The sequence below is a fragment of the Microtus pennsylvanicus genome, chromosome 2 (genome assembly GCF_037038515.1).
Source record: "Microtus pennsylvanicus isolate mMicPen1 chromosome 2, mMicPen1.hap1, whole genome shotgun sequence".
In the NCBI taxonomy this organism is placed as follows: domain Eukaryota; kingdom Metazoa; phylum Chordata; class Mammalia; order Rodentia; family Cricetidae; genus Microtus; species Microtus pennsylvanicus.
The window spans coordinates 10,627,881-10,655,256 of record NC_134580.1 but is presented as its reverse complement, the minus strand read 5'-3'; the positions used below and the strand labels follow the sequence as shown (position 1 = coordinate 10,655,256).

Genomic DNA, 27,376 nt, shown 5'->3' with positions numbered 1-27,376 from the left:
AGAAGCCGAGAGGGCGGGCGGAAAGAGGGTTGCTAACTCGGAGCGCGGTGCTTCATAGGAATTGTAGTTCGTCACGCAAGTCCAGCCATACCCGTGCCTGCGGACAGGACTTCCCTTCCCGGGAGGCTCCGCACGCGGGCCCGGCAAAACCCCGCCTCGGCTTGAACAAATCAAATCGAAGGAAAGAAACTGCCGGCTTTCAAAAATCCTCCTCCGCCGCCATCATCGCTCGCTGGAGATCCTGGAGCAGGTGGTGTGCACAAGCGAGACGAGCAGCCGCTGCAGCGAGGACAGTCGGGCGGGACTGCGCACTGGGACCGTCGTACGGGGGCGCGGTGACCGGCCCGTCCCTCACGTGGGCTCTCGAGCCGTCTCCGACGCTCCGCACCGACGCGCGTTCCGTCGCCCCACGCGGCGGCGCCGCCTGTTTGCGGTGAGTCGGGGCCCTCGTGTTGTTCTGTCATCTGCCTGGGCCACCAGGGCCTGGGTGGGGCGAAGCGATAGCCTCGTGCCTACTCCTTGACTTCGCGGCGCCCACCGCGGCCCCGCGTGGTGGGGAGGGGCGCTGGACAGCGCTGACCCTTTCACGTTTGGGGAAACTGAGGCCTCGAGAGGACCCATTCCTCAACTGCCTTTCGTAGCGCTGCTGCCCGGGGTGGCGTCTCATGTTGGCATCCATCTCACCTGGAGGCGGTGCGAGCCGCCTGGTGTTCCAGGTGGAGCCCCGCCGCACATCGCCGCCTACCCAAGTCAGCCCACGTCCGCGCGGGAAGCCTGGCATGAGTCACTGCTGACGCTTTGCCGGGTCGATGGATGGATGTGCACCTGAGGACGCCTCCCACGCGGCCGCCCAGGAGGAGAGGGCGTTTGTGTATTGACCGTTTGTGTGTGCTCCCTCGCAGGCTGGCTGCTGACCTTGGACAGATCAATTCCAGCCCCTCTGTGCTTTGGTTGGTCAGCCTTTAAAGCGAACGGGGGAGGGCCAGTGTGCGCCTGTGTGTCCCCGTCCCGTGAACTAAGAATGTCTCCTTTCCACCTGAAGCCTTACCACCGCCGCCACATTTTTAACCCTATTGCCCCATCTAAGAACTGTAATAGGTGACAGTTTCTCATCTTCGTGTTGTCATTCTTGAGGAGCCCCTAAGCAATGTCAGGCTTTCTACCGGGACGCTCTTCCTGTCAAAGCAGCTTGATGCAGTTTTATCTGGTAGAAACCCCCCAGGGACCCTCATACTGCTACACAACCTTTAAAGTAGCCTTGGCGGTTTGAGGCCCTTAATTAATTTTTTCTTTTGACATTTCCATATTCGTCTCTCTGCTCTAGCCATGGCCCCACTGGCCTTGCAGGTCCCTCCTCTTTTCCCACAAGGCTGTGCATTTTCTGTTCCCTTTATAGGGATGCTCTTCCCTTGGTTTTCGCGTGGCTCGATCTGTGGTATCTTTAGTTTCTTTACAGAAAACACCTTTAATTATTCTACTATAAATTGCAACCTCCCACTTCTCCAGAAAAAGAAAAAAAAATTTTTCAACAAACCCCAAAAGCACCTTCTTGGCTTTCCTTTTCTGGTTGCTTCTGTGGGTTTTTTCTTTGTATTTTTAGACAGGGTCTCATGTAATCCAGACTGGCCTCAACTCCCTCAGTAGCTGAGAGTGGCCTCTAACTCCTGCCTTGTCTCCCAAGTACTAGATCATAGGTGGGCACCCACCACCTGGTGGTTCTTTATTTTTTTGGTGGTGAAAGAAATTGAAACCAGGGCATAAATTCCAGGTGAGACTTCTACCCCTAACTGCCCCTCCCTCACTTCCAGATTCCTTTTCATTAACATGCAAAAGGATTTTGTTAAGAGTGTAAGCTTCAAAGAGTGTGATTTACTGCAAATCTGGAACAGTGTCAGTACGTAATACTGTGTTTTGTTGAATGTTCTGATGTTTTATCCTGAGTAATAATCTATGCCTATTCTTTTTAATATTTATTTTTTGTTATGTGTACAGCAGTCTGCCTCCATGTTAGTCAGAAGAGGACATCAGATCCCACCGTAGGTGGCTGTGAGCCACCATGTGGGTGCTGGGAATTGAACTCAGGACCTCTGGAAGAGCAGTCGGTGCTCTTAACCTCTGAGCCATCTCTTCAGCCCTAGTCTGTGATTATTGATAAACTAGATAAACCAGGGTGCTCAGGAGTAAGAAGGCAGACTGAGCCCAGAAGTAGCCTGGTATGTGGCAGGATATCTGAGGAGCAGGAGGTTGGTGGGGCCTAGTTCATTGCTGAGACTCCTGCCCTGACCTATGGGTAGCAGGATCATTGTGTGCATGTGGCCTAGCATTCAGAAGGTACTCAGAGAATGACTTGACTGTTCCCTGTGTCTTAATCAGCTTTCTATTGCTGTAAAGTGACACCATGACCCAAGACTACTCTTATAATAAAATAATAATATTAATAGCATTTAGTGGGTGCTCACTTACAGTTTCATAGGTTTGATCCATTACTCTCATGTTGTGGCACGTAGTGGCACCAATGGGCTGAAGCAATAGCTGAGACACAACCTGATCTGAAGGCAGAGAGAGGATTGTAATTTATAAGCTTATGGGGCCATTCTTATTCGGACCACCTCACCCTGGTACCTGCCACATCCTCTTGGTACCTCACTCTCCGAGGTAGTGCTGGAACTTAAACCTGCAGACTTCTGCATGGTAGACAGGTCCCCTTCTCTTAGCTATACCCCAGCCTTACCTTTCCATTCTGCCAGTCTGTTAAACTCCCAGCTGTGGGCAGCTTTGTCGCTGGTGGTGAGATTATGAAATATGCATTTGGTTATAGTTCTGCTTCCTGCCATAGAAAACTCCTGCAATTCTAAAGTGACGCGCCTTTGTACTCTAGTGCTGACTCCTGGCTCTCAGTGCCTTTGGAAGTGCTTGGATGGGCGGAGGTAGTAATTAGGAAAACCCAAACAGAATTACTGAGTTGGGACTCTTGCCCTGTATCCCAAGTTCAGATTTATCGACACCTAAGATTTAACCATCATATTTATGTACCGAAGTCTATTAACCTCCAAAAAAACAGGGCTCAGAAGGCTTCCAGACACCTGAACTTGAGATTCTCGGAGGATGGCAGGCTTTACGAGTACATGAAGCTCTGGTCCCTTTTCTCTTACCTTCCCTGTGCATTCTTTGTATTTATCTGACTGCTCATTTGTACTCCTTTTTTTTTTTTTTTTTTCCGAGACAGGGTTTCTCTGTGGTTTTTGGAGCCTGTCCTGGAACTAGCTCTTGTAGACCAGGCTGGTCTCGAACTCACAGAGATCCGCCTGCCTCTGCCTCCCGAGTGCTGGGATTAAAGGCATGCGCCACCACCGCTCGGCTCATTTGTACTCTTTAAAATATCCTTTGTTTGCTGGCATGATGGTGGACACCTTTAATCCCAGCACTGGGGAGGCAAAACCAGGTAGATCTTTGTGACTTGGAGACTATCTTGAAATATAGCTTGAGTTCGAGCCAGCCAGAGATACACATTGAGACCGTCTCTAAGTAAATAAATAACTGAATGAATAAGTAAGTCATGTGTTGGGGTTTGAAGGTATGATGGTAGAGGTCTTGGGTACCACCCTAACACACACATACACACCCTCAAACACAGACACATACACATCCTTTATAATAAATCAGTAGATATAGTATGTTTTCCTTGAGTTCTGTGAGCTGTTCTAGCATATTAATTGACCCCAAGGGGAGAGTCATGGCAACCATAGTTCATAGCCAGTGGATCAGAAGCACGGGTAAACACCCTGGGGTTCATGTCAGGCTGTGGGGCAGCCTTGTAGACTGAGCCCTCAACCCCTGGGATCTGAGTGTCAGGGCTGGATTAGAGGATAGCACAGAGCTAGTGCTCCTGCGGTGGTTGCTTGTTGGAGGTGTGCAGTGTGTGCCTCTGAAACACAGTGGAGAAGCTGAGTCTCTATTGTGATGGCAGCCCTTGTGATGTAGGTCCCTCTGGTCTCCTAGGCATCTCTGAGAGGCTGCTGTGGCATGTGCAGTCTCCTGGCCAGGGTTGAAACCAGACATGCCTTAGCCTTGTGTGCCACCTCGAGTCATGCCAGCATGGGCAGTGGGCCATTCCCTGGGATGGATGACCTGGATCCCATAGCCATCTATGTCCTGTTTGAGGAACGGGACCCTCAGACAGAGTGCTGCCAAGATGACCAGGCAGGTGTGTGACTCCTGGAGCCCCCATTGCTTTGGGACTGCACTGGGTGTGTCTCCCTCCTGGGGCAGTTTGGAGAGGGACTTGAAGAAGTTACTACTCTGCCACCTTTCCAGACTGTTCTTCTAATCCCATATTCATTTCTCTGGTGCTTTTGGGTCCTCCATGACAGGAAGAGGGCTAATGCACCCCCTTCCTCCCTACCCCTGCTACACACACACCAGAGATTTTAAGGGGACACTACCCCCCCCCACACACTTTGGGGTTATGCTAGGGATCAAAACCAGGGCCTTAAGCTTCCCAGAATACTTTTTCTTTAAAAAAAAATTATTTATTTATTTATTTATTATGTATACAATGTTCTGTCTGTGTGTATGCCTGCAGGCCAGAAGAGGGCATCAGACCTCATTACAGATGGTTGTGAGCCACCATGTGGTTGTTGGAAATTGAACTCAGGACCTTTGGAAGAGCAGGCAATGCTCTTAACCACTGAGCCATCTCTCCAGCCCACCCCCCAGAATACTTCTTAAAAACTTTTTTTATTTGTTTATTTGTTTTTTTTTTTTACTTTATTTACTTTGGGTTTTTTTGAGACATGATTTCTCTGCAGCCCTGGCCATCCTGAAACTCACTCTGTAGACTAGGCTGACCTTGAACTCAGAGATTCACCTGCTCTGCCTCCCTTGTACTGGGATTAAAGGCATGTGCTGGCATACTGGCATATGCCTGGCTTGATATGTTGTTGTTGTTTTTTTTTAAAGATTTATTGATTTTATTATATATACAGTGTTCTGTCTACATGTATGTCTGCAGGCCAGACCAGAAGAGGGCACCAGATCTCATTACAGATAGTTGTGGGCCACAATATGGCTGTTGGGAATTGAACTCAGGACCTCTGGAAGAGCAGCCAGAGCTCTTGACCGCTAAGTCATCTCTCCAGTATGATATGTATTTATTAATGAGTTGGGTATATTGCCTGCATATATTGTGCACCATTTACCTGCAGTGCCTACAGAGGCCATAACCACTGTATGGATGCCAGGAGTCGAACTCAACTTCTCTGGGCAAGCAGCCTCTTCAGCACTGACCATCTCCCTAGCCCCATGGTTCTCACCTTCCTAGTGTTGCGACCCTTTAATACAGCTCTTCATGTTGTGGTGACCCCCAGCCACAAAATTATTTTCGTTGCTACTTCATAACTGTAGTTTTGCTACTCTTATGAATTGTAACGTAAATACCTGTTTTCTGATGGTCTAGGTGACCCTGGCATGATAGCTGCTGCCCTTGCCCCTTTAAAAAAATTCTTTAAAGATTTTAATTCACTGTGTGTGTATGTGTGTGTGTGTGTGTGTGTGTGTGTGTGTGTGTAGATCAAAGGACAAGTTTGTAACGTGTCTTTGTGAGCATGAGTAGATGCATGTGAATGTGGTCTCTGATCTGGAGTTGAAATAACAAGTGGTTGTGAGCTGTCCAGTGTGGGTGATGAGAATCAAATGTGGGTTCTCTGTAAGAGCAGCAAGTACTCTTAACTGATGCGTTGTCTCTCAACTTCCCCTTCACTAGATTTTGTGTGTGTGTGTGTACGCATGCCATGGACTTTATTGATAGAATTAAAGAGACTAGGGATCGCTAAGCCCCTCCCCATCTTCTGGGGGGTCTGGGATGGAAACTGAGGGGCATGCTCAATGTTAGGGGCTAAGTTGGGGCAGCCCTCCTCAGCAGCTGAGGGCCTCTCCCTTGCTCTCCTGTCTTTTTGCTGGGGTGGGTGGTCTGGTCTTGGAGGCCATGTAGGCTGTGAGGTCTGCCACCCTGCTGCTGTAGCCATATTACGACATCATTGAAAGCAGTGCCAGCTCCAGCATCAAAGGTGGAAGAGTGGGCGTCACCGTTAAAGTCACAGGAGATAACCTGGCCCTTAGTGTAGCGCAGGATGCCCTTTAGTGAGCCCCTAGATACCTGCTTCACCACCTTCTTGGTGATGCTTGGCATCAAGTCATCATTCTCTTTGGCAGCTTTCTCCTGGTTGCAACATATCAGATCCACAATGGGCATATTGCAGGTAGGAACATGGAAGGCCATGCCAGTGAACTTCCCATTCAGTTGATGCAGGGATGATATTCTGGGCAGCCCCATAGCCATCGCACCATAGCGTCTCAGAGGCATCTACAGTCTTCTGGGTGGCAATGATGGTGTTGACTGTGGCTCCATGAGTCCTTCCACAATGCCAAAGTGGTCATGAATGACCTTGGCTGGGGCACTAAACAATTGGTGGTGCAGGAAGCATTGCTGACAATCTTGAGTGAGCCATCACAAACATGGTGGCATCAGCAGAAGGGGCAGAGATGGTGACCCTTTTGGTCCCACCCTCCTGGTGGGCCCTGGCCTTCTCCATGGTGGTGGAGTCCCCAGTAGACTCCACAGCATACTGGGCACCAGCATCCACCCCATTTGATGTTGGGATTTCGTTTGTGGAAAAAGATGATGGCCTTTCTGTTGACAAGCTTCTTGTTCTCAGCTGTGCCCTTGAACTTGCCATGGGTAGAGTCACACTGGAACATGTAGACCAGGTAGTTGAGGTCAGTGAAGGCAACAACATCCACTTTGTCAGACATGAAGGAAGCTCTGGTACCCAGGACCTTCACCATCATGTGTTAGGGACAAGGCTGGTGCCACACAAGTAGATGCGGCTGTCTCTGGAACGGGTGGGAGCAGAGACCCGAGATTCTTTTTTCTTTCTGTTTTTAAATTTTTTTAAGATTCTTTTTTAAAATGCAGTTTCTGTCTTCAGTTTGCAGATCTCTAGGGCAGCCCACCTTTGTCGCCAGCATGGCCTCTGAAGATATTGCCAAACTGGCAGAGACCCTGGCCAAAACCCAGGTGGCCGGGGGACAGCTGAGTTTCAAGGGCAAGAGTCTCAAACTGAATACTGCTGAAGATGGTAAGTTCCTGGGCTAGCTCTGTGTGTGTGTGTGTGTGTGTGTGTGTGTGTGTGTGTGTGTGTGTGTGTCTCGGTGGGGGAGGGTCTCAGGCTTTCTGAGCCACCCTCTCTTTATCATATCATTTGTCCTGGCAGTCTTGGGAGGTGAGGTCAATGTCATCATTGGTCCATTCTAACAAGTTTTCTGTTGGTCTGTGTGTGTGTGTGTGTGTTCTTCTTTTGACAAGGTCTCATCAATGTATAGAGCAGACTAGTCTCAAACTTGTCCATCTAGTCTAGCCCCTGCCTTCAGGTCCAGTCCCCCGGCGCCCTTTACCCTCACCATCCCAGGCAGCTGTCTTCCTTGTGGCCAAGGCCCTGAGGGAGTTTCTTAATGCAAGAGTAGGGTTGGGCCCTCATGGGAAATTCCAGTCCTTGTAACCAGGCATTACTGGCAGAGGGAAAAGTTTGCTTTCCTATCTTCTTGTTCATGACCAAGGCTTAGGCAGCAGACAACCCTGAATCCCTTGCTGCCTAGAAATGAAGGTCTCTGCCTTTAGACCTTATGAGGCCTCTTGGGAGTTCTGGCCCAACCAGGGAAACTGGTTTGGACTTGCCAGACTGTCTAAACTTAACTCCTCTGCTCCTGGGGCCTTTGTGACCTTTGGGAGGGTGAGGATCTCTAACAAAGTCATAGTAGCTTGAAGTTTACAGATTCCTCCATGGATACCCAACCCCTCAACTTCACCTGCTTTGTACATTTTGATTCCTTATTAGTTTGTTGTGGGTTTTTTGTTTGTTTTGTTAAGGCAGGGTCTCACTAAGTAGCCAAGGCTAGCCTTGAACTCATAAAGAGCCTGCTGCCTCTTGAGTGCTGAGATTAAAGGCACTCACCACTAGATGTGTCTTTCTGAGACTTGGGTTTTCCATGTAGCCTTGACTGTATTGGAACTCTGTACCCAGGCTGGCCTAAACTGGCAGTGTGGCAGAGAATGGCCTTGACCTCCTTGGTCCTCCTCTCCGGGGAGGTGGGGTGTAGAAATGCTGGTGCTGCTCCAGTGCTTCCGATAGACACTGAACTTCATTCAGTGAATCCAAACTTGAAAATGCTGTTTGCTGGGCCAGAGAGATGGCTCAGTGGTTAAAGGCACTTTTATACACTGAGGCTTGAGTTGAGCTGCTAGAACCCATGAGGTAGGAGAGACCTGACCCCTGCAGGTTGTTCTCTGACCTCTACATTTGTATGCACTCACCAAGCACAGTTAATAATGTGTGACATTTTTCCCCTTTAGAAGGCTTTATCCCCATCTTGCAGACTTGAAAACTGACTATGGACATACTGTAACTCCCCCAAGGCCGTATAGTGCCCAGCAGTGGAAGTAGAGTTAAAATGCAGTTGTGGGCTGAGGGTGCGGTTCAGTGTACAAGGCCCTGGATTTGATGCCTAGCCATGCAGGAGGCAGACAAAGGCCCCGAGTTTGGCTTTGAAAATTTCAGGTGGCCAATTTTCCTACCTCATCAGCATTATATTAGGTCTCTGCAGAATGTGCGCATCTTTAGAGATTTGAACAAAAGGAGATCCTCTTGCCACCGCCTCCTGAGTGCTGGGATTAAAGGTGTGTGTCACCAGGCCTGGCCCTGCCCTTTCTGCTTTTTTTTTTTTTAATTTATTTTATACGCCTTGGTGTTTTTGCCTTCATATATGTCTGTGTGATGGTGTTGGATCCCATGGAACTGGGGTCACAGACAGTTGTGAGCTACCATGTGGGTGCTGAGAATTGAACCCTGGTCCTCTGGAAGAGCAGTCAGTGAGTGCTCTTAACCGCTGAGCCATCTTTCCAGCCCCACCCTTTTTGCTTTTATGGCTTGCATAAGTGTTTTCTTGAACAACATCTGAGAAGGCCAATCTCCTGATATTAGAAGGGGCCACCTTTTGGAGCAAGTCTTGTAAAAGGCAGAGATCACCCTAGCTAGCTATTGTCCTCAGGACAGCTGTAGAGGAGGCTCTAGCCACAGGCTTTGTAGCAAGAGAAGAATTTCAAGGTCATTCTTGGCTATATAGTAAACTTCAAAACCTAACTGTGCTACATTAGACCCTATCTTTAAAAATCACAAAACCAAAAGAGAAGCTATTCATAATGTCACTCGTGCCCCCTGATTGAACCACAGTGAATAGCTGTGCTCGCTGGAACGTGGAGAATAGTCTGTACAGCCCTGCTCCTAACTAGGCAGGGAGTCTGTCCGTTCTGTCTCTGGGAATATGGGGTTCACAGCGTTGAAGGAAATGAGTTCTGGTGCTTCCTGAGTTGCTCCTGTTCCAGTGGTTCTCAACTGCCGAAGCCTAAGGTGCTCTGTTCCCACAGCTAAAGATGTGATTAAGGAGATTGAAGACTTCGACGGCCTGGAGGCTCTACGACTGGAAGGTAACACAGTGGGTGTGGAAGCGGCCAAAGTCATTGCCAAGGCCTTAGAGAAGAAGTCGGAGCTGAAGGTGAGAGTACAGGCGGAAGAGTCTGCTTACATTGCGGCAGCTGCTGCCTAGGTCCAGAGCCTGGTGACCCCTTGTCCTGGTGACTGGTTCCCACAGCGTTCTTCTCTCTTTGGTCACGTCAGAGCACAGGGTTTTGGTATTTTTTCTGAAATGAGACAATCATCAGGTAGCATTATGAGTTTTAATTAGAGGTAGCACCCTTGAAAGACAAACTGAGGGAGTCTTCTAATCCCAGTTAATGTCCCGTCCCCCACAAGAAGCCAGCATGTGCTTCTGCCAGACTCGCCTGTAGCAGCTAGAGCTAGGGGTATGACTTTGGCAACAGGTTGTAAATGACTGCTACCTTTGTGTCATTTATCTGATCGTTTTTACTAAACTTACTTTTTATGTATTTTAGAAAAAACAAAACAAAACAAAACTTTAAATTTGTATGGGTATTTTGCCTGCATGTATGTGTGTGCACCATATATGTGCCTGGGCCTAGCAGAAGGACATAGGATCTCTTGGGACTGATCCTATGGATCTGTGGTTGTGAGCCTCCACGTAGGTGCTGAGAACTGAACCAGGGTCTTTTGGAAGAGCAGCCAGTAATCTTAAATGCTAAACCATCTCTCCAGCCCCTAAACTAGCTTTTAAAGTAATCGAAGGCAAGTACCATTTCTCTAAATAAGAAGTCATCAGATGTAATACAAAAGAAAAGAAAATAGAAGAGTGTGAATTTTAGCTTGATACTATTACCACCTAAGGGCTTTAAGTCTGAGTCTCGTTCTCCCTTAAAAAGTAAGGTGGGTGGATGTGGTGGTGTAAGACTGAAGTCCTAGTACTTGGGAGGTTGGGGAAGGAGGATTAGGAATTCAAGGCCAACGTCAGTTACATAATCTGAGGCTAGGTTGGGCCTCGTGAGACTCTTGTCTGTAAAACAACTAAAAAGGCAAAAAATGGGGACTCACAAGCCGCGGATGGAGGTGGTCAGCCAGCAGTGGGGGTAGGTAGGACCCACAAGCTGCGGATAGATGTGGTTACAAGACCTGAAAAGAGGTACTACTTTTCCATAAGACCTGTTTACTTTCGTGTTCTTCTGTCACTCAGAATTGTCATGTGTCCCACCAAAGGGTGGGACAGACCAGAGAGACTACCCTTTGCCGCCAAGTCCCTCGGGCTGCAGACAGAATTGGCCCAATTCCCTGCTGAGAAAACCAAAACTAGGACATCCTGTAGTCCTCTCGGGAGCCCAGGCTCCCAGGGAGCTGGTGTGAGACTTGAGGCTGCTCCTGGGTTCTCTGGCTAACACTTCCCTTTTTCCTGCACAGCGCTGCCACTGGAGTGACATGTTCACTGGAAGGCTTCGGTCCGAGATCCCACCAGCTCTGGTAAGGACCAGGTGGTGCTTCCCTGCAGGCACAGAAACCCTGTCAGATGCCCCTCACACCTCTGTTCTCTGGAGAGTCTGCTTAACCCCACAGGTGAAGACCAGGTGTGCCCAGCACCTGCCCTGTGTCCCGACAGATGATGGAGCCCACAGGGCCTCAGATGGGAGGAGGTGCTGCTTCCAGCAGGCATTCCCAATCTCCTCTTGCTGTGACCACCCTCTCCTGTGCCCCTGCTTCCTCTTGACCTCAGTCTGCATATAGAGGACCTGTTCCTCAGGACCCGGACTGCAGCATGCAGTCTCTTAGGGCTGCTGCACCTTTCCCTGTCACTCTTGAGTGTTGTGATCCTTCATAGTGGCTCCAGTTTCTAGGGCCAAGTTCCCAGCCTGAGAGAGAGAGGGGAGAGAGATTAGCAGGGGTACAGGTGGCAGTGAGCTAGGTCTAGGTCTGTGTGCCTAGCACAAGGCCTCAGAATGAATGTGTTGGGGGTGGAGGGTGCTAGACCGGCTGCCCTGGTCCTGCCTTCTTCTCTTCAGTACAGCACAGCAGTGGAGTTTTAGAAAAGCCTACACCCCATCCTCCCTCCTAAAGAGCCACAGTAGAGATACTGGTCTCTCAAAGGGTCTAGAGGGGTCTACTGTGGGGGACCAGCTCCTGAGAGATGGTGGGGATTGAACGATAAGCAGGCTGGGATTCAGAATGCAGGCTGAGTGAACTCTTCAGGTGGAACAGAGAATAGAGCAGCTTTGCGTGGCCTTTAGTTTGCTTGAAGGCATGGTTTATCTCCACATTCCAAGTAAGAGAACGTGGGACACTAGATGGTTCTGGTCCAGGGAGAAGTAGACGCAATGCACGGTGTGGCCACCAGAGGGCTAGAGATCAGCCGGGGCTAGACCTTCAGCTAGCAGGGCAGCCATCATTTTGTTTGTTGAGTGAGAGGATGATAGGAAACTTTGTGCGTGGTATGGGCAAAGGCACGGTGTTCCCTCTTGAATTCTGCTATCCTGGGCCACTTGTCCACCCTCTTCTCCCATCCCACCTCTGGCAGAGCCTCCTCTGGTCCCTTCTGGCAGGACTGGGGGTGTCTTCTGCTGAGGCAGTCCTGAAACTAGAGGTGTTTATGAGGCCTTCTTGCATGTCCAGGAGACCCCCAGCTTAGGCCTTAGGCCGTACCCATCTTTATCCCTGCTGTGGTTTCTGCTGCTATCTGGAATCCTTCTGTGTTGACTGACTGGCTGTCATCTTCAGTGAGCTCAGTGCCTTCTCGTACAGAGAGCCATCCTAGGTTTTCCTATCCCTAGGCACCACTCCCTCCCTCCCATTCTAGTGTAGGAACATAGTGATGGAAACTACTGTAAAAGCCAGTGTCTGGGCCAGCCTGGTGGCTCCGTGGATAAAGGTACTTGCTTTGTGCATCGCAGTTCAAGCTGCATTCAGGTAATAAATACCATAGTAGACGGAGAGAACCAACTCACAGAAGTTGTTCTCTTTCCAGTACACACGTGCCTAGACTCAAACACACAACGATAACAACAATAATCTATGATTTTTAAGCCACTGTCTGTGCCATCTTCTCACTGGCTTGGGCCTGGCCCAGAAGTGGCATTAGGTAGGGGTCTAAGAAGCTGACTGAGTTCTCTCTCCATCCAGATCTCACTAGGGGAGGGGCTCATCACTGCAGGAGCGCAGCTGGTGGAACTCGACCTCAGTGACAACGCATTTGGGCCTGATGGAGTGCGAGGCTTCGAGGCCCTCCTCAAGAGCCCAGCCTGCTTCACCCTGCACGAGCTCAAGCTTAACAACTGTGGCATGGGCATTGGAGGTGGCAAGGTGGGTTGACAGCCCTGGATGATCCTCCTGCATCCACACTAGACTGTGCCAGCCCTTTGCCCCACCACGGGGGACTGTTGTCCCTCACTTCAGAGGAGAAAGCAATGCCTCAAAGACAGCAGCTTGCAGCCAGTGAGGAAAGGAGCCCAGAGGGTTGGGTTGCTAAGCAACCATTCCAAGTTCTTGGGTTGCCTTGGCAACACAGAGGCAGTGCTGCTGCATAACCTGCTCTGACCTGCTTGCTGTGCAGAATTCAGGCTGGGGAATATCCCTATACCAAACCTCTTGTTACTCAGAACAGCTGGCACAGCCCTGGAGAGGAAAGAGCCCATGGAGAAACCTGTTCCTGCAGAGTTGGTTTTCTTTTATTCCTGGACAGAGCTGCTCCAGGTTCACCCTGTGGCTACTACCAGCCATACAGTGAGGGAGACTGGCCCTCTTGTTTCCCTCTCTTTTTGAGGCTCTATCAGACACAGAGCTGGGTCACAGAACACTGACGGGTGTGGGTTTATTTGTGAAGATGCTCTGTGGGCATTGCTGGTGCTACCTGCATTTTTCTATTTGAGTTCACAAACATTTGGATGTATGGAATATGTTATTCACATGGTAGTGGTAGTTTGGGGAGGTATAGAGTTTGAGCCATTTTTTTTTTTATTTCCTTCCTTTATTGTGGCAGTGAGGATTAAACCTAGAGCCTAACACATGCGTAGCACACACTGTAGAGGTATGTCTCTACCCCACAGGCTCCATCCAGAAAGGAAAAAAAACTAAAATGAGCACTGAATTGTCCAGGTTAAGGAGACAGAGTGACTGCCTCTGTAGAGGCTGCCCTGTTCTATAAAGGAAGAATAGGGGGCAGGTTCCAGTCCTTTCCTAGGTGCCCTCTTCCCTGTTCTAATAACTTAGAAAGAGCTTAAAGGGAGCTGTTTTTATTTGTATTTTGTTTTTGAGACAGGGTATCTTGTAGCACAGTCTTGCTTCAGACTCAGTTGAGTGTGACCTTGAATTTAAGTCCTTTAGCTTCTACCTCCTAAGTGCTAGGATTGCAGGCATGCTGCATGTTGTCCTAAGTGCTAGGATTGCAGGCATGCTGCATGTTGTCCTAAGTGCTAGGATTGCAGGCATGCTGCATGTTGTCCTAAGTGCTAGGATTGCAGGCATGCTGCATGTTGCCCATTTTTTTGTGTGTGTTGAGGATTGAACCCATGACTTTGTGCATTCTAGGTAAATACTGTACCAACTCAGCTAATCCCCAACCAGAAAGTAGTTATATCTTCTGTTTAGCATATTTAAATGACTTACATCATCCATTTTATCACTTTGGGGCTCTTCTCCTGCCCCACTTGCTCTTTTTTTTCTTTTCTTTTTTTTTTTCTTTTATTTTTCGAGACAGGGTTTCTCTGTAGCTTTTTGGTTCCTGTCCTGGAACTAGCTCTTGTAGACCATGCTGGCCTCGAACTCACAGAGATCTGCCTGCCTCTGCCTTCTAAATACTGGGATTAAAAGGTGTGCGCCACCACGGATGGCTGTGGCTATTCTTAGGTAAAATAAAAGTTGCTTAAGCACAACAAGTTCTGTTGGATGATATCAAGGACCATGGTCCGACAGGAAGCTCCCATAATGTGGGAGAGATCTTGAGGTTCCAGGTGGTGGCCAGAGTCTTCTGGTTTAGTGACCATGAGAAGCGCCTACGTAGGCTAGTTGTTGTGGCACATGCTGGTAGTCTAATTATTGTGGAGGTCGAGGCAGGAGGATCACCAGCCTGGACAGCATGTAAGACTGTTGGTGGATCTTGGAAGGCTGAATTAGAGCAATGTGAATTCAAGAGCAGCCTCCACTACATAATTAGACCCTGTCTCATTAAAAGATCCTGGCTTCTCATATTCTGGAAGGTTGAACTCATGACAGTTTTAACCCAGTAGAACCGTGAAATATCTGGGAATCCATACTGCCCTTGGCTTAAAATCCAGCTGCTCCCTTTGTGTCTACCTGCCGGGGACCACTGCACCAAGTATACAAACACCAGAAAGTATAGAAGGTCTACGTGAACTGTGAAGTGCTGGGCCCACTGTGCTTTAGCGGTGTCCGTCCTGGGATCCACCACGGAGGAGGTGTGGCTCACTGGTGTGAGGGCCTGGCCAAGATCGGCTCACAACTCCCATGCCTTTCCCTGTAGATCCTGGCAGCAGCTCTGACAGAGTGTCACCGCAAGTCCAGTGCCCAAGGCAAGCCCCTGGCCCTGAAAGTCTTCGTGGCTGGCAGAAACCGCCTGGAGAACGATGGAGCCACTGCTTTGGCAGAAGCTTTTGGGGTGAGTCATTCATACCCTGCTGTGCCAGACACAGAGGGGTCACAACAGGTTGAGAAGCTTCTGTTTTGTTAATTATGTTCAGTTGAGATGGGATATCTCTCTGTACTCTGTATGTAGCCCAGGCTTGCCTCCTGAGTGCTGGGGTTAATGCGCCACCACCCCTGGCTTATTTTTCAAAAATGTGTTTATTGTGAGTATGTGTGGGTGCCCGTGCCATGGTGCAGATGTTGAGGTCAGAGGGTGACTTGGCGGAGTTGGTTCTCTCCTTCCACTTACGTGAGTTTCTGAGGTTGAACTCGGGTCTTTCCCCACTGCACCATCTCACTGGCCCCTGCAGCACTCTTTACCAACTCTGTCTTCCTGTCCCCATGTTCTGGGACACTGTGAGGACTGAATCTGCCCCAGCCAGGCCAGGAAACTTGGGTCTCCATTCCCTTCTTTCCCAACAGATAGAATTTCACCAGCACTAACCAAACTGCCCAAACAGCAGCCCTGATAACCTTGCCTAGGAGCTGCCCGTATGGCCTCCTTATCCACCCCAGTTGGAATGGCCCTGACAGGGAGTTCTGGGCTGGAAGGGGGCTACTTGCTATCCGCAGACCCTTCCAGTAGCCTGCAGCCTTCAGTCTCAAATCTACTTAGAATGGGGTTCTTGCTCCATCCATGGTATCCCACCCCAGTCTGTGTGGTCTTTGAATAGAGATGGAAAAACTATTAGTCCTAATGTCGCTAATCAGTCTCGTTTGGACTGTGGGAAGTAGGAGCACCTTGCCATGTGTAATTCAAATCCACACGCACCTTTTGGTTGTTTTGGTTTCCTTTCTTTGGTGTGTGTGTGTGTGTGTCAGAGAACAGACTCAGGTTCAGCTCCTGGGGCAGGGTCTCATTGACTCAAACTCAGGAATTTGGCTAGAGGGACTGATCCCAGCCCTGGGAATCTCCTGTCTCTTCCCTTCCACCACCATGGCTGACATCTTCATGTGGATCCTAGGGACTGAACTTGGTTCTTCACTTTTAATAACAAGGCAAGCACTTGACTGAGCTCACATTTGGATATTGTGGGCGCTGGGTTTTAAACCCAGACTTCATGCTCTTTAGACAGTGCTAGACCGTCTCTTTGAAGTGCTCTAGTCTGCCTGAAGACTGGGCCTCTCCTTGTAAGTTTGGGACTAATGAGGTACTGTCTCAGTGACAGGACCAACTGGGGCTCTGAGGACACAGGCTTCCTGTCCTGGCTGGGAGGATCCAGTCTTCCCAGGTGTGCAAGTTTTTATTACTAGCTTGATACAACCTTAGAAGAATTACATGGGAAGAGAGTTTTATTATGTGTAAATCTATATGTGGGTTTGTGCATATGAATGCAGGCACCCACAGAGGCCAGAGGCATTGGCTCACCCCGTCTTTGGAGTTACAGACAGTTGTGAGCTACCCAACATGGATGCTAGAAACTGAATTCAGGTCCTCTCCAAGAGTTATCTGTGTGTGTAACCATTGAGCTATTTCTCCAGTCCCTGAAAAGAGGGTCTTTATTTTTATTTTGTGTGAGTGTTTGAGCTGCATGTGTGTATTTGTGCCACTAGTACCCAGTGAGGCCTGACTGTGGATGCTGAGAACCAGACCTGGGCCGTTTCTCCAGCCCCAGGCAAGAGAGTCTTAGTGGAGTTAGTCTAGATCAGATTGGCCTGCGGACGTGTCTGTGTGGGTCTGAATGTGGGCAGCACCGTTTACAGGCTGTGTCCTGGACTGTGAGTGAAGAGAAGCGGCTGAACAAGAACAAGCAGCGAGGGTATTTGCTCTCTCCTAACTGTGGAGGCGATGCAGCAGGCACGCTCGCTCTTCAACAATGACTCAGAACTGTAAACCAAAATAGAGTAAAAACCTCCCTTTCCCACACTTGAATCTTTCCCGTTCGGGCTGCGTGGTGCTGGGCTGTGGACAGACAGTGCTACCCATGAGAAAAGGCTATCCTATCCAGACAAGTTGTCTTCCATTTGCCTTGGTGCTTCTTCCTACAACTCTGCCTTCTTTCCTAATTGAGAAAGGAGGGTGTTTGAAGATGATGGAGCTAGTACTGGGAACTAAGAACAATAGGGATATTGAGTATTTGTTTGGACTTAACAGACCTCAGTATCTTCATTTTAAAACATGCCTTAAAAAACCCTTTCAGCTCTGCAGTGGTGACTTCTCTGTGGATCTAATGTGATCTGATGTGACTATGTCCAAAACTTTGCTTTAAGATCTGTGCCCTGGGAACCCAGATAGCCCTTGCCTGATGCTGGTGGCATCTCCCTTACTACTCTGCTTACATAGTGTGTGTCACTATGGCATCGGGCCACACTGCCAACTCTCTTCCCTGCAGATCATCGGGACTCTGGAAGAAGTTCACATGCCACAGAATGGAATTAACCACCCTGGGGTCACAGCCCTGGCCCAGGCCTTCTCCATCAACCCCCTGCTGCGAGTCATCAACCTGAATGACAACACCTTCACTGAAAAGGGTGCAGTGGCCATGGCTGAGGTGAGGCGAGTATGGCAGGGGCCATGTGGGCCTCAGGAGGCTCATTGGCAAGCATGGCTCTGCCCCTACCCTTCCGCCTTCCCATGTTCAAATACCCCACAGCCCCTCCCATTTGCATAGAGCAAGATTGTGTGTTACAAGTCCCTGCTGAGTGACCTCTGGGTCCTCGGGAGCCGGTGCTGTTTCTGTTCAAGCTGCAAAGGAAGAAGTTGTTCGGCCCTATCTGTTTCCTTGTTGGTGCATTCAGTGCTTGCATGTTGAGCCCTTTGTCTGTGTCCAGTTTGCGCTAGGTGGAGCTTTGGCAAGCAGGGTCCCTGCTTCAGGGAGATTCTTCTATAAAGAAAAGAGCTGCTGACCAGTTTTGTGTAGGCTCTGAGCACAGTGGTAGCTACCTCAGAGCTATGGCCTCTGGGTTGGTGGAGCCCATGGAGTTGCATCACAAATGCAGGTGTTGGCATCAGTGAAAGGTCAAATTGGACTTCAGGCTGGCTCCTGTGGTAGCTTGCTTTTTCTGGCTAAGCTGACAAGCGGTGGGGGTGAGCGGTTCCGGCACAGTGATTAACAGAATGAGCGGTCTGCAGCCTAACGGGAGCCTTCCTCAGCTGGTCCTAATGTGAAATAAATGAGGCCCAAGGGGTGTTGGGAATAATGAAGGGGCGAAGGGATTTGAAACCTTGTAGTGTTGCCAGCTCTGTAAGTAGGAACCATGGAGGATTTTAAGCCCTGATGGGATGCAATTCGATTTGATTCATGCTCTGGGAAGAAATCTGTCCATAACACGGGAGTAGTGTGGTGAGATGGTGAGATGGTGAGATGGTCAGACCCGTGGACGACTGATAGCACCACCTCAGTTAGACCCTTGCTTCGTCCTGTCAGACCCTGAAGACCTTGCGGCAAGTGGAGGTGATCAATTTCGGGGACTGTCTCGTGCGCTCGAAGGGGGCCGTTGCCATTGCAGATGCTGTCCGTGGGGGCCTGCCCAAGCTGAAGGTATTAACTTCTCCCCTGCCCTCTTCTTTTCAGGGTCTAGGCTGCCCCGTGCCAGGGTTTCCCTAGGGTGGTAGGATATGAGGCATGAAGGGTCTGGTGTGAAGGAGGGTGGGCCTGGGCGAGGTCTCAGTCGTTTCCCTTTGCCCTGGGTTCATAATATCCTTTTTATTTTTCTTCATACCCCTATGCCCAAGCTGGGAGGCCAAGCCTGCTTCTGCTGCTCGTGGGGCAGCGGAAGAGAGTAAGGCTTGTTTCCTGGACCAGGCATGGTATGCCTCTCTACCCCTCTCTAGGAACTGAACCTGTCGTTTTGTGAAATCAAGAGAGATGCTGCCCTGGTTGTTGCTGAGGCTGTGGCTGATAAGGCTGAGCTAGAAAAGCTGGACCTCAATGGTAAGTAGGCTGTGGTGGTGGGCGGTTAGCCTCGGCTCAGCTGGCCCCAGCACTGTCCTCCCTGACTTTGCTCTCCTTCCCGGATCAGGCAATGCGCTGGGAGAGGAGGGCTGTGAGCAACTTCAGGAAGTGCTGGACAGCTTCAATATGGCCAAGGTGCTGGCATCCCTCAGGTAGGGAGCTCTGGGAAGGTGGCTCCAGGGACCAGGGGTCAGGCTTGCTCTTCACTTACTCCACTTAGTTTCTCTGTCTGCTAGTCTGGTAGCTGGCGCCTTGGTGTTGCAGAGGAAACGATGAAGAGCTTTTGTGTGTTCAGCAAAGGACCACAAGGGTTAAGGAGGACCCCTTACAGACCTGCATCATCTCTCCCAGGAGAGGAGTTAAAGGCAGCTGTGAGCCACTGTGTGGGTGCTGGGAATTGAACTTCAGTATTCTGCAGGAGCAACCATTGCTCTTAACCACTCGGGATCTCTCTAGCCCCACTCGCCGGTTTATTTTTTTGAGACAGGGTTTTGCTCTATGACCCTACTGTGCCTTCCAGTCGCTGGGATTAAAGATGTGTGCTATCACTCCCAGCAAATGTGTTACAGAAGCAGCACATGGAGGTGTGGGAGGCTCAGGCACTGAAGGGGATGGGTTCAGTTCTTAGTGCTGATAGGAGGAGAAGCGGTTGAGCCAAGAGGGAGATGCTGAGGTGGGCAGCAGTGGGGTGACATTTTTGCAGCACCATCTCCTGTGCCTCTGTCACCCCCAGGGAGGCTTCACTCACGTGTCAGACACTTCGGTGTTTTCAGGACTGGGGACTCAAATGTAGACCAAATCTCCAGAGAGCTAGAATGTCATATCATCCTGTGGTCACATGAGATGCAGATGGCAGGACCCCAGAACCTGAGGCTCTGGGACAGAGACCATTTCTGTTTGTTCTGTGTCTGTTACATGGGAAGCATCCCTTGGGAATGAGAAACAAATGACACTCTGGTGGTCCTTGAGTGCCATCCTATGAGCAGTGCTCCTGGGCCTGGCCAGAGTCCATAGGCTCCGAATCCGCATGGGCTGCTAGGCTCTAGCTGGCTTCTCTCTGCAGTGATGATGAGGGAGAGGATGAGGAGGAGGAAGATGAGGAGGGAGAAGAGGATGATGATGATGACGAGGAGGAGGATGAAGATGAGGACGAAGAGGAGGAGGATGAAGACGAAGAGCCGCAGCAGCGAGGGCAAGGAGAGGAGTCAGCTACACCCTCACGGAAGATTACAGACCCTAACAGTGGGGTGAGTTTGTTGCTGGGATCAGAGTCCTGGGCCCTGAAAGCCTGTTGGGATATAACTATTTAAAAGTCTAATAGCTACAAGCACCAAATGGATAGCATGGTTCTCAGAAAATCATTCCAGGGGCGAGATCTTTTTGTATATGTCTGAGTGTTTTACCAGAATGCAAGTGTACATGTGTGCTGTGTTTACAATACATAGTACTTTGCATAGATTTATTTATTGAATACAAAAAAAGCATAGCTGAACATGACTCATGCCTGTAATCCCAGCACTTTGAAGAATGATGCAGGAGGATTGCTGAAAAGTTTTGGGCTACATAATACAAAGTCTTTTCTCCTCTCCACCACTAGGTTATCTTGGTGGCTTCTGTACCGAGTCTTCTCTTTCCCTACAGCCAGCTCCCAAATAATGACATGGGGACTTAATTATAAGAACATGCTCTTAGCTTAGGCTTGTTTTTAACTAGCTTTTATAACTTAAATTAACCCACTTCTATTAATCTGTGCTTTGTCATGTATGGCTACCTTGCTTCTCTGTGTCTACTGGAGTCTCGCATGCCTAGATTCATCTCTTTCCCTCTCTCCCCAGAAATCCCGCCTATACCTCCTTCCTAGCTATTGGTTGTTCAGGTTTTTATTACACTAATCTCAGCCAATATACCTTCCCATGGTGTATAAATATCCCACAACAGCCTCCTAGGGACAGTCTAGAGATTGTCACTGAGGTTGAGAGAGACTTGAGTTTCTTGCCTGAGCCCATTGGTGATTTGTTTGTATCTCATAGGTTCCAAAATAAAACTCCCAGAGAGTCTGGGTGGAGCTATCTGACTGCCCATACCCCTGCAGATCAGGGCTGCTTTTCTGGGCTCTGGGAGCAGTTAACTGACAAAGTGCCTCTCAGGGTTGGGTTTCCCTGGGCACCTGGTACTTGTTGCCAGCACTGACCCAGGCACTGGCCTTATTCACATAGCAAAGCTGCACCTGGAGTGCTAAGGCGACAGTGTCTTGTCCCTTACCCCAGAGTCTTCAGGAACATCTAGATCAGCACCTGTAGAAGCCATATGCTCAGGGTCCTGTGAGGGAGAGCTAAGTCTAGACCTGGCTAGAGAAATGGTGTTATTGGAGTGGGAATGGGCACAACCGGGTGGAGGAGTCTACAGAGCCCATGTCACCTGTTTCTCAGGAGCCAGCTGCCGTGCTGTCCTCCCCGCCTCCCACAGACCTCTCCACCTTCCTGTCATTCCCCTCCCCAGAGAAGCTCCTGCGCCTTGGTCCCAAGGTCTCCGTGCTGATAGTCCAGCAGGTAAGAGCTCTCCCAACTGCAGGACCTCTCCATCCCTCTCTTAGATTTGTCGGTGAACTACATACAGTGTGTCTGTCACAAGGATCCCTGCCATGTCCCAGCAGAAACTAGAGTTAGGGAATCTGACTTTTTTTCCAGTCTCACACTTGTGTATGCCCTCATTATGTTCCACGGGCTTCTGCTTGTCTAGCTCTTTCTAGAGCACATCCCCTTTCCCGGGCATCTGTGTAGCTCATGAGATGGTCATTCAGGGAAGAGTAGCCCCTGACATTGTACTTCTCCATGTCAACTGACAGGGGACCATGTATGTCGTCCTGGTTCTTAAAAGCATTACATTTTGTCAGACATAGTTACACACACCTGTAAGTTCAGCCTTGGGAGGCAGGTGGTCTTCTGTGAGTTCAAGACCAGCTGGAGATACATAGTGGGACCCTGTCAATAAATTTTTAAAAACCCATTTTATTTTGTATGTGTGTGGAGGTCAGAGGACAGCTTACAGAAGTTGGTTCTCTCCTACCAAAGGATCAGACTCAGGTGTTCAGGCTTGGTGGCAAGTTCCCTTATCTGTTGAACTGTCTTGCCAGTCCACTCTTATAGTATACTGAAGAAAACTGAGCCGGGTGGTGATGGTGCACACCTTTAATCCCACACTCGGGAGGCAGAGACAGGTGTATCTCTGTGGGTTCGAGGCCAGCCTGGTCTACAGAGTGAGTTCCAGGACAGGCTCCAAAGCTACAGAGAAACCCTGTCCTGAAGAACAAACAAAACAAAAACAAACAATAAAAAGATTGGAGCTCAATTGACAGCAGCCAGAAAACTTCTCTGTGATGTTACTTCATGACAAATGAGATTATTTGGTATGAACATTTTCATTCCATGCTATTCAACATTTTCTTTTTTTTTTTTTTTTTTTCGAGACAGGGTTTCTCTGTGGCTTTGGAGCCTGTCCTGTCCTGGAACTAGCTCTGTAGACCAGGCTGGTCTCGAACTCACAGAGATCCGCCTGCCTCTGCCTCCCGAGTGCTGGGATTAAAGGCGTGCACCACCATCGCCTGGCTCAACATTTTCTTGGCTCAGAGTTCTCAAGAGCTTCTAGTGAGTGGATCCCACACTTGAAACTGGGGCCACTAGTTTTGAAAATTGGCTTTTTCTACATTTCTTCATTGTTGACAGAAGAGAGCCAAGCCTTCCTGTGTGAATATTGGCTTCCTCTGGCTGGTTTTTAGTGTTCGATTATGATAGTGGCCATTCCTTTCTAGTGTTAGAGTAAGATGATGGTGGCCTTTCCCTGAAGAGAATGGATGGAACTCATTTACTTCATTTGCTGCTCATACCTGTTGTGGACCAGGTTTTCACCAGACTCTAGGGAATAATTTGGGACAAATCAAGTCCTTGCCCCCCAGGGTCTCAAATATTGCCAGGGCCTTTTGCAGTTACTTTCCACCAAGTTGGAGCCAAGGGGCTGTAGCCCCTAACCAGCCATTACCTCTGTCTTCAGACTGATACCTCCGACCCTGAGAAGGTTGTCTCAGCCTTCTTGAAGGTAGCATCTGTGTACAGGGACGAAGCCTCAGTGAAGACAGCAGTGCTGGATGCCGTCGGTAACGTGAGCTGGGTGGGGCTGGTAGACCCGGATGCTGTCTTGTGTTCTGTGTGCCTGTCGTATATAGTTAGAACTTGGTCTAAGAGTGGCCAGGGCAGATAGTCAAAAAGCCTGATAGTCCAGTCTGCAGCCTTTGTGCCCCGTGGGAGACTTTGCACATGTGGTCACCTTCACAAGCTTTCCTGGACTTTTTGCTAATCTTCAGCCCTTGTCACCTTACACTTTGTCACAGCCATTAGAGCCTCCAGGTGTGTCAGGTTTGACCAGAAGTCCCAGGGAAGGGCTAGCTCCTGGCAAGTAAAAGGGAGCAGAAACACATGCTTCTTAGGGGGCTGTTCACTGGTGGGGAGGCTAGCGAGGAAGCAGCTCTCCAGGAATCATGAACTTCTAAAGATGCAAGAGACCTAAATTCCTTTGCACAGTCCCATCAGTCTTCTTTTCTTGCCTGATACCCAAAACCTTCCCTGGTGGTTTCCATGGCCCCTGGCCCCACGTGCAAGGTCGACAGAATGGGTACTGTCGCCACACCCATTTTATAAGGGGCCAAGTGGAGAAGGCATTGCAGCTGGTAAACTGAGTCTCCCATTGGTGCTGGCACCCCCGCCCATCTACTATACCTGTCGTCCCTCCCATGTCTACCCCTTGACAGGGCAGAACTTAGGGGCTCGGATACCCTTGACTTATATCTAACCCTCTCCTGCGTGCATCCTGCCACGCTCCATTTCTGTCCCTGTAGATGCCCTCATGAAGAAGGCCTTCAGCTCCTCATCTTTCAATTCCAACACCTTCCTCACCAGACTACTCATCCACATGGGTCTGCTCAAGGTGAGGCTTCGAGGAGTGGCAGGCCCGGAGAAAGCCACTTCCCCCGACGACACTCTCAGTAGGGTCTCACAGGTGACTGTGGAGCTCACACACTTTTATTTGCAGAGTGAAGACAAGATCAAGGCCATCCCGAGTCTGTATGGCCCCCTGATGGTGCTGAACCACATGGTGCAGCAGGATTACTTCCCCAAAACCCTTGTACCCCTGCTGTTGGCATTTGTGACAAAGTAAGTGTGGCCTCATTGTTCTGCCCATTCTTGCCTGAGAAAGACTCCTTGACTGGTCAGGGCACATGCGTCCTCAAGAGTCCCGTCCCAGCCCCCATGTAAAGGCCAGAGTTACTCACATTGTCCTTGCAGAGTCTGACACATCGCCCCCTCCCCCCACTCCCTGAGCTATCCCTGCACTCACTGCACTGTCTTCCCACAGGCCCAATGGCGCACTGGAAATCTGCTCTTTTGCTCGCCACAATCTGCTGCAGACACTGTACAAGATCTAAGCTTAAAACCAGCTTCTTCTCGGCCCTTACCCTGAACCAGTGAATAAGGGGACTTGGATGGATTGAGCTCAGCCAACGTCTCCATTGGATAGGACTTTGACCAGAGGCAGGGGAGGGTCTTTGTCTCCTGTGTCATGTTGGTTCCTTGAGTACGTGTGTCAGTGTGGTGTGTATAGGTATGTACTTCACCGGTCTGAACTTCAGACGTTCATCTTCCCTGCTGGACTAACCCAGGTCCACTGTGGGGGACACCCAGGGGACAGGGCTGAAAGCCGCTCTTATTAAACTTCCGCCCACTTAGCCATAGGCCCTGTTGGCTGTCCTGCTACCCTGCCTTTCTGTCCCACCAAAGCCTGGGAAGTTACTGTGCCCTGCTGTCTCCACCGTGTCTAAGGAACTGTCAGAGGTGGAGCTGTCATCAGAGCATAAAACTCTGGTCTCAGCCGGGCGGTGGTGGCGCACGCCTTTAATCCCAGCACTCGGGAGGCAGAGGCAGGCGGATCTCTGTGAGTTCGAGACCAGCCTGGTCTACAAGAGCTAGCTCCAGGACAGGCTCCAAAACCACAGAGAAACCCTGTCTCGAAAAACCAAAAACAAAACAAAACGAAACAACTCTGGTCTCAGCCAAGTGGTCGAAAGGAGCCAGGGGCCAACCCCAAATAGCCCAGGAGTAGAAATTGCCTGGGGTGCCCTGGCTCTTATACCCAGAGGAAGCAGGAAGCACCTTGGCTGGCCCAGACCTGTTCTTCATCCTGGGAAGGGAAGGGCAGGTCCCCCTAGTGCCTGAGCTACACATCGGGCTGCTCATTGAGGGTTTTCTGAGGCAGGAGAGAACCTGTGTAGTGGGGACTGAGCTGGGTAGGAGCTGCCCTGTGACTTCCCTTGGTGGCTGTGTGGCCACTTCCTGCTTTCCTTTGTATTGTGTGTCTAGGCTGTGCCTGGGAGCTTCATAAATAAAAGTCACTGTGGTAGCTACAGAGACTCAGAAGCGTTTTCATCAAAAGTGGGGACATCTCAGGACTGGGATGATGGTTTGGTGTTTCAGTGGTTAAGACAGCTTTCTATGCAACATGATCAGATCTCCAAGATCCTGTAAAAAGCTGGGTAGGTAGGGCTAGGTACATGCGCACATGCAGAGGGGTGGCCTAGGTCTCTTTCTACCTGCTTGCACTTTGGAGCTTCCAGTCTGGCATGGAGGTTTCACAGTAGTGACCAAGGGTGTGGACAGGGAGGAGGGAAACCTTCAAGTACTAAGGAATCTCAAACAGTTTTGAGGTTCAGATGGGAAGCCAGGAGGGTGGCGCGTGATAGAGAAGAGGGCGGGGGGCCTACCTACCTTCCAGTAGTGACATGAGGCTGACCTTCCTAGGTAGAGTGTAAATAAACCTTTACTTTAAAGCCGGGCGGTGGTGGCGCACGCCTTTAATCCCAGCACTTGGGAGGCAGAGGCAGGCGGATCTCTGTGAGTTCGAGACCAGCCTGGTCTACAAGAGCTAGTTCCAGGACAGGCTCCAAACCACAGAGAAACCCTGTCTCGAAAAACCAAAAAAAAAAAAAATAAATAAACCTTTACTTTAGACAAGAGCTCATCTACCTCACAGCGGGCCATCAATACCCCCTTCTCTGGATGAGGCTCAGCTTAAACACTTGCTGGGGAAGTAGAGATGGCTCAGCCAGTGAGCGCACTTGCTGTCTGGGTGATCCACACAGTTCAGTTCCCAGCACCCACATGGCAGCTCACAACTACCCATAGCTACGGTCCCAGGAAGTTGAACTCCCTGGAACTGGAGGTTATAGGCTTTGTGAGGCTCCACGTGGGTGCTGGGAACTGAACTGTAGAACTGTGGCCCTCTGTAAGAGCAATAAACTTTGTTTTTGTTTTTTTGAGACAGGGTTTCTCTCTGTAGCCCTGGCTTTCCTGGAACTCACTTTGTAAACTAGGCTGGCCTCAAACTCGGATCTGCCTGTCTCTGCCTCCCGAGTGCTGGGATTAAAGGTGTGCGCCACCACCGCCCGGCTCCAGCTGATATTGTGGTGTTAAATAGCAGCCTTTAAGTATATTTTTACTTTATGTGCATTGGTAGTTTGCCTGCGTGTCTGTGAGGGTGTCTGGTCCACTAGACAGTTGTGAGCCGCCATGTGGGTGCTGGGAATTGAACCCATGTCTTCTGGAAGAGCAGTCAATGCTCTTAACATCTGAACCATCTCTCCAGCCCCCTAAAAATAAAAGATTGGCCAGAAAGGTAGCCACTGCCAAACCTGACATCCAAAGTTTAACCCTAAGGGTAGAAAGAGAGCTGACCTCCCTCCACCCCCCAGGTTATCTTCTGACCTTGACACCTGCTGTTATCTTTGCATCCACCCCAAAGTGTGAAAATTATACATTAGCATTTTAATACACATACATTAAAATTAAGGGGCTGGTGAGGTGGCTCAACAGATAAAGACATTTACCTCCAAGCCTGACTCTTGAATTTAGGCCCAGACTCCTGAATTAGGAGGAGAAAACCTGTTCCTTCAATTTGTCTTCCAATTCCCACATATATGCTGTGGCATACATGTTCCTATGCTCATATACACAATACATTAAAAGTTTTAAAAAGTGAAAGCTGGAGCCGGGCGGTGGTGGCGCACGCCTTTAATCCCAGCACTCGGGAGGCAGAGGCAGGCGGATCTCTGAGTTCGAGGCCAGCCTTGTCTACAAGAGCTAGTTCCAGGACAAGTTCCAAAGTTGCAGAGAAACCCTGTCTCCGGGAGTCGGCAGGGAATGCCTTTAATCCCAGAGATGAGGACACAGAAGCAGGTAGATTTCTGAGTTCAGGGTCAGCAGGTTCCCTGACAGCCAGAGCTACACAGAGAAA

At 49.7% G+C, this 27,376-nt stretch overlaps 1 protein-coding gene, 1 non-coding gene and 1 pseudogene across 4 annotated transcripts; 2 read left to right on the top strand and 1 right to left on the bottom strand.

Moving 5' to 3' along the window:
* Rangap1 (Ran GTPase activating protein 1) lies at nucleotides 1-25,490 on the top strand. Of its 3 annotated transcripts, none has more exons than XM_075960078.1 (16): nucleotides 1-433; nucleotides 6,987-7,136; nucleotides 9,479-9,606; nucleotides 10,917-10,976; nucleotides 12,627-12,806; nucleotides 14,983-15,117; nucleotides 17,477-17,635; nucleotides 18,512-18,625; nucleotides 18,919-19,018; nucleotides 19,107-19,191; nucleotides 20,103-20,286; nucleotides 21,469-21,588; nucleotides 23,087-23,189; nucleotides 23,928-24,016; nucleotides 24,122-24,243; nucleotides 24,446-25,490. In XM_075960078.1, the coding sequence occupies exons 2-16, from the start codon at nucleotides 7,025-7,027 to the stop codon at nucleotides 24,513-24,515; spliced, it is 1,761 nt and encodes a 586-aa protein (XP_075816193.1). In that variant the 5' UTR covers nucleotides 1-433; nucleotides 6,987-7,024; the 3' UTR covers nucleotides 24,516-25,490. The 3 variants fall into 3 exon arrangements, with proteins under 3 accessions (XP_075816193.1, XP_075816195.1, XP_075816194.1); XM_075960079.1 differs by having other exon boundaries at nucleotides 412-950; XM_075960080.1 differs by lacking the exon at nucleotides 21,469-21,588 and having other exon boundaries at nucleotides 244-433.
* Nucleotides 5,894-6,843, bottom strand: LOC142842918 (glyceraldehyde-3-phosphate dehydrogenase pseudogene; annotated as a pseudogene).
* LOC142845300 (small nucleolar RNA SNORA55) lies at nucleotides 17,008-17,145 on the top strand. Its single transcript, XR_012909860.1, has one exon. It is a non-coding gene; the product is annotated as a small nucleolar RNA SNORA55 (small nucleolar RNA).
* Nucleotides 25,491-27,376: the final 1,886 nt, after the last annotated feature.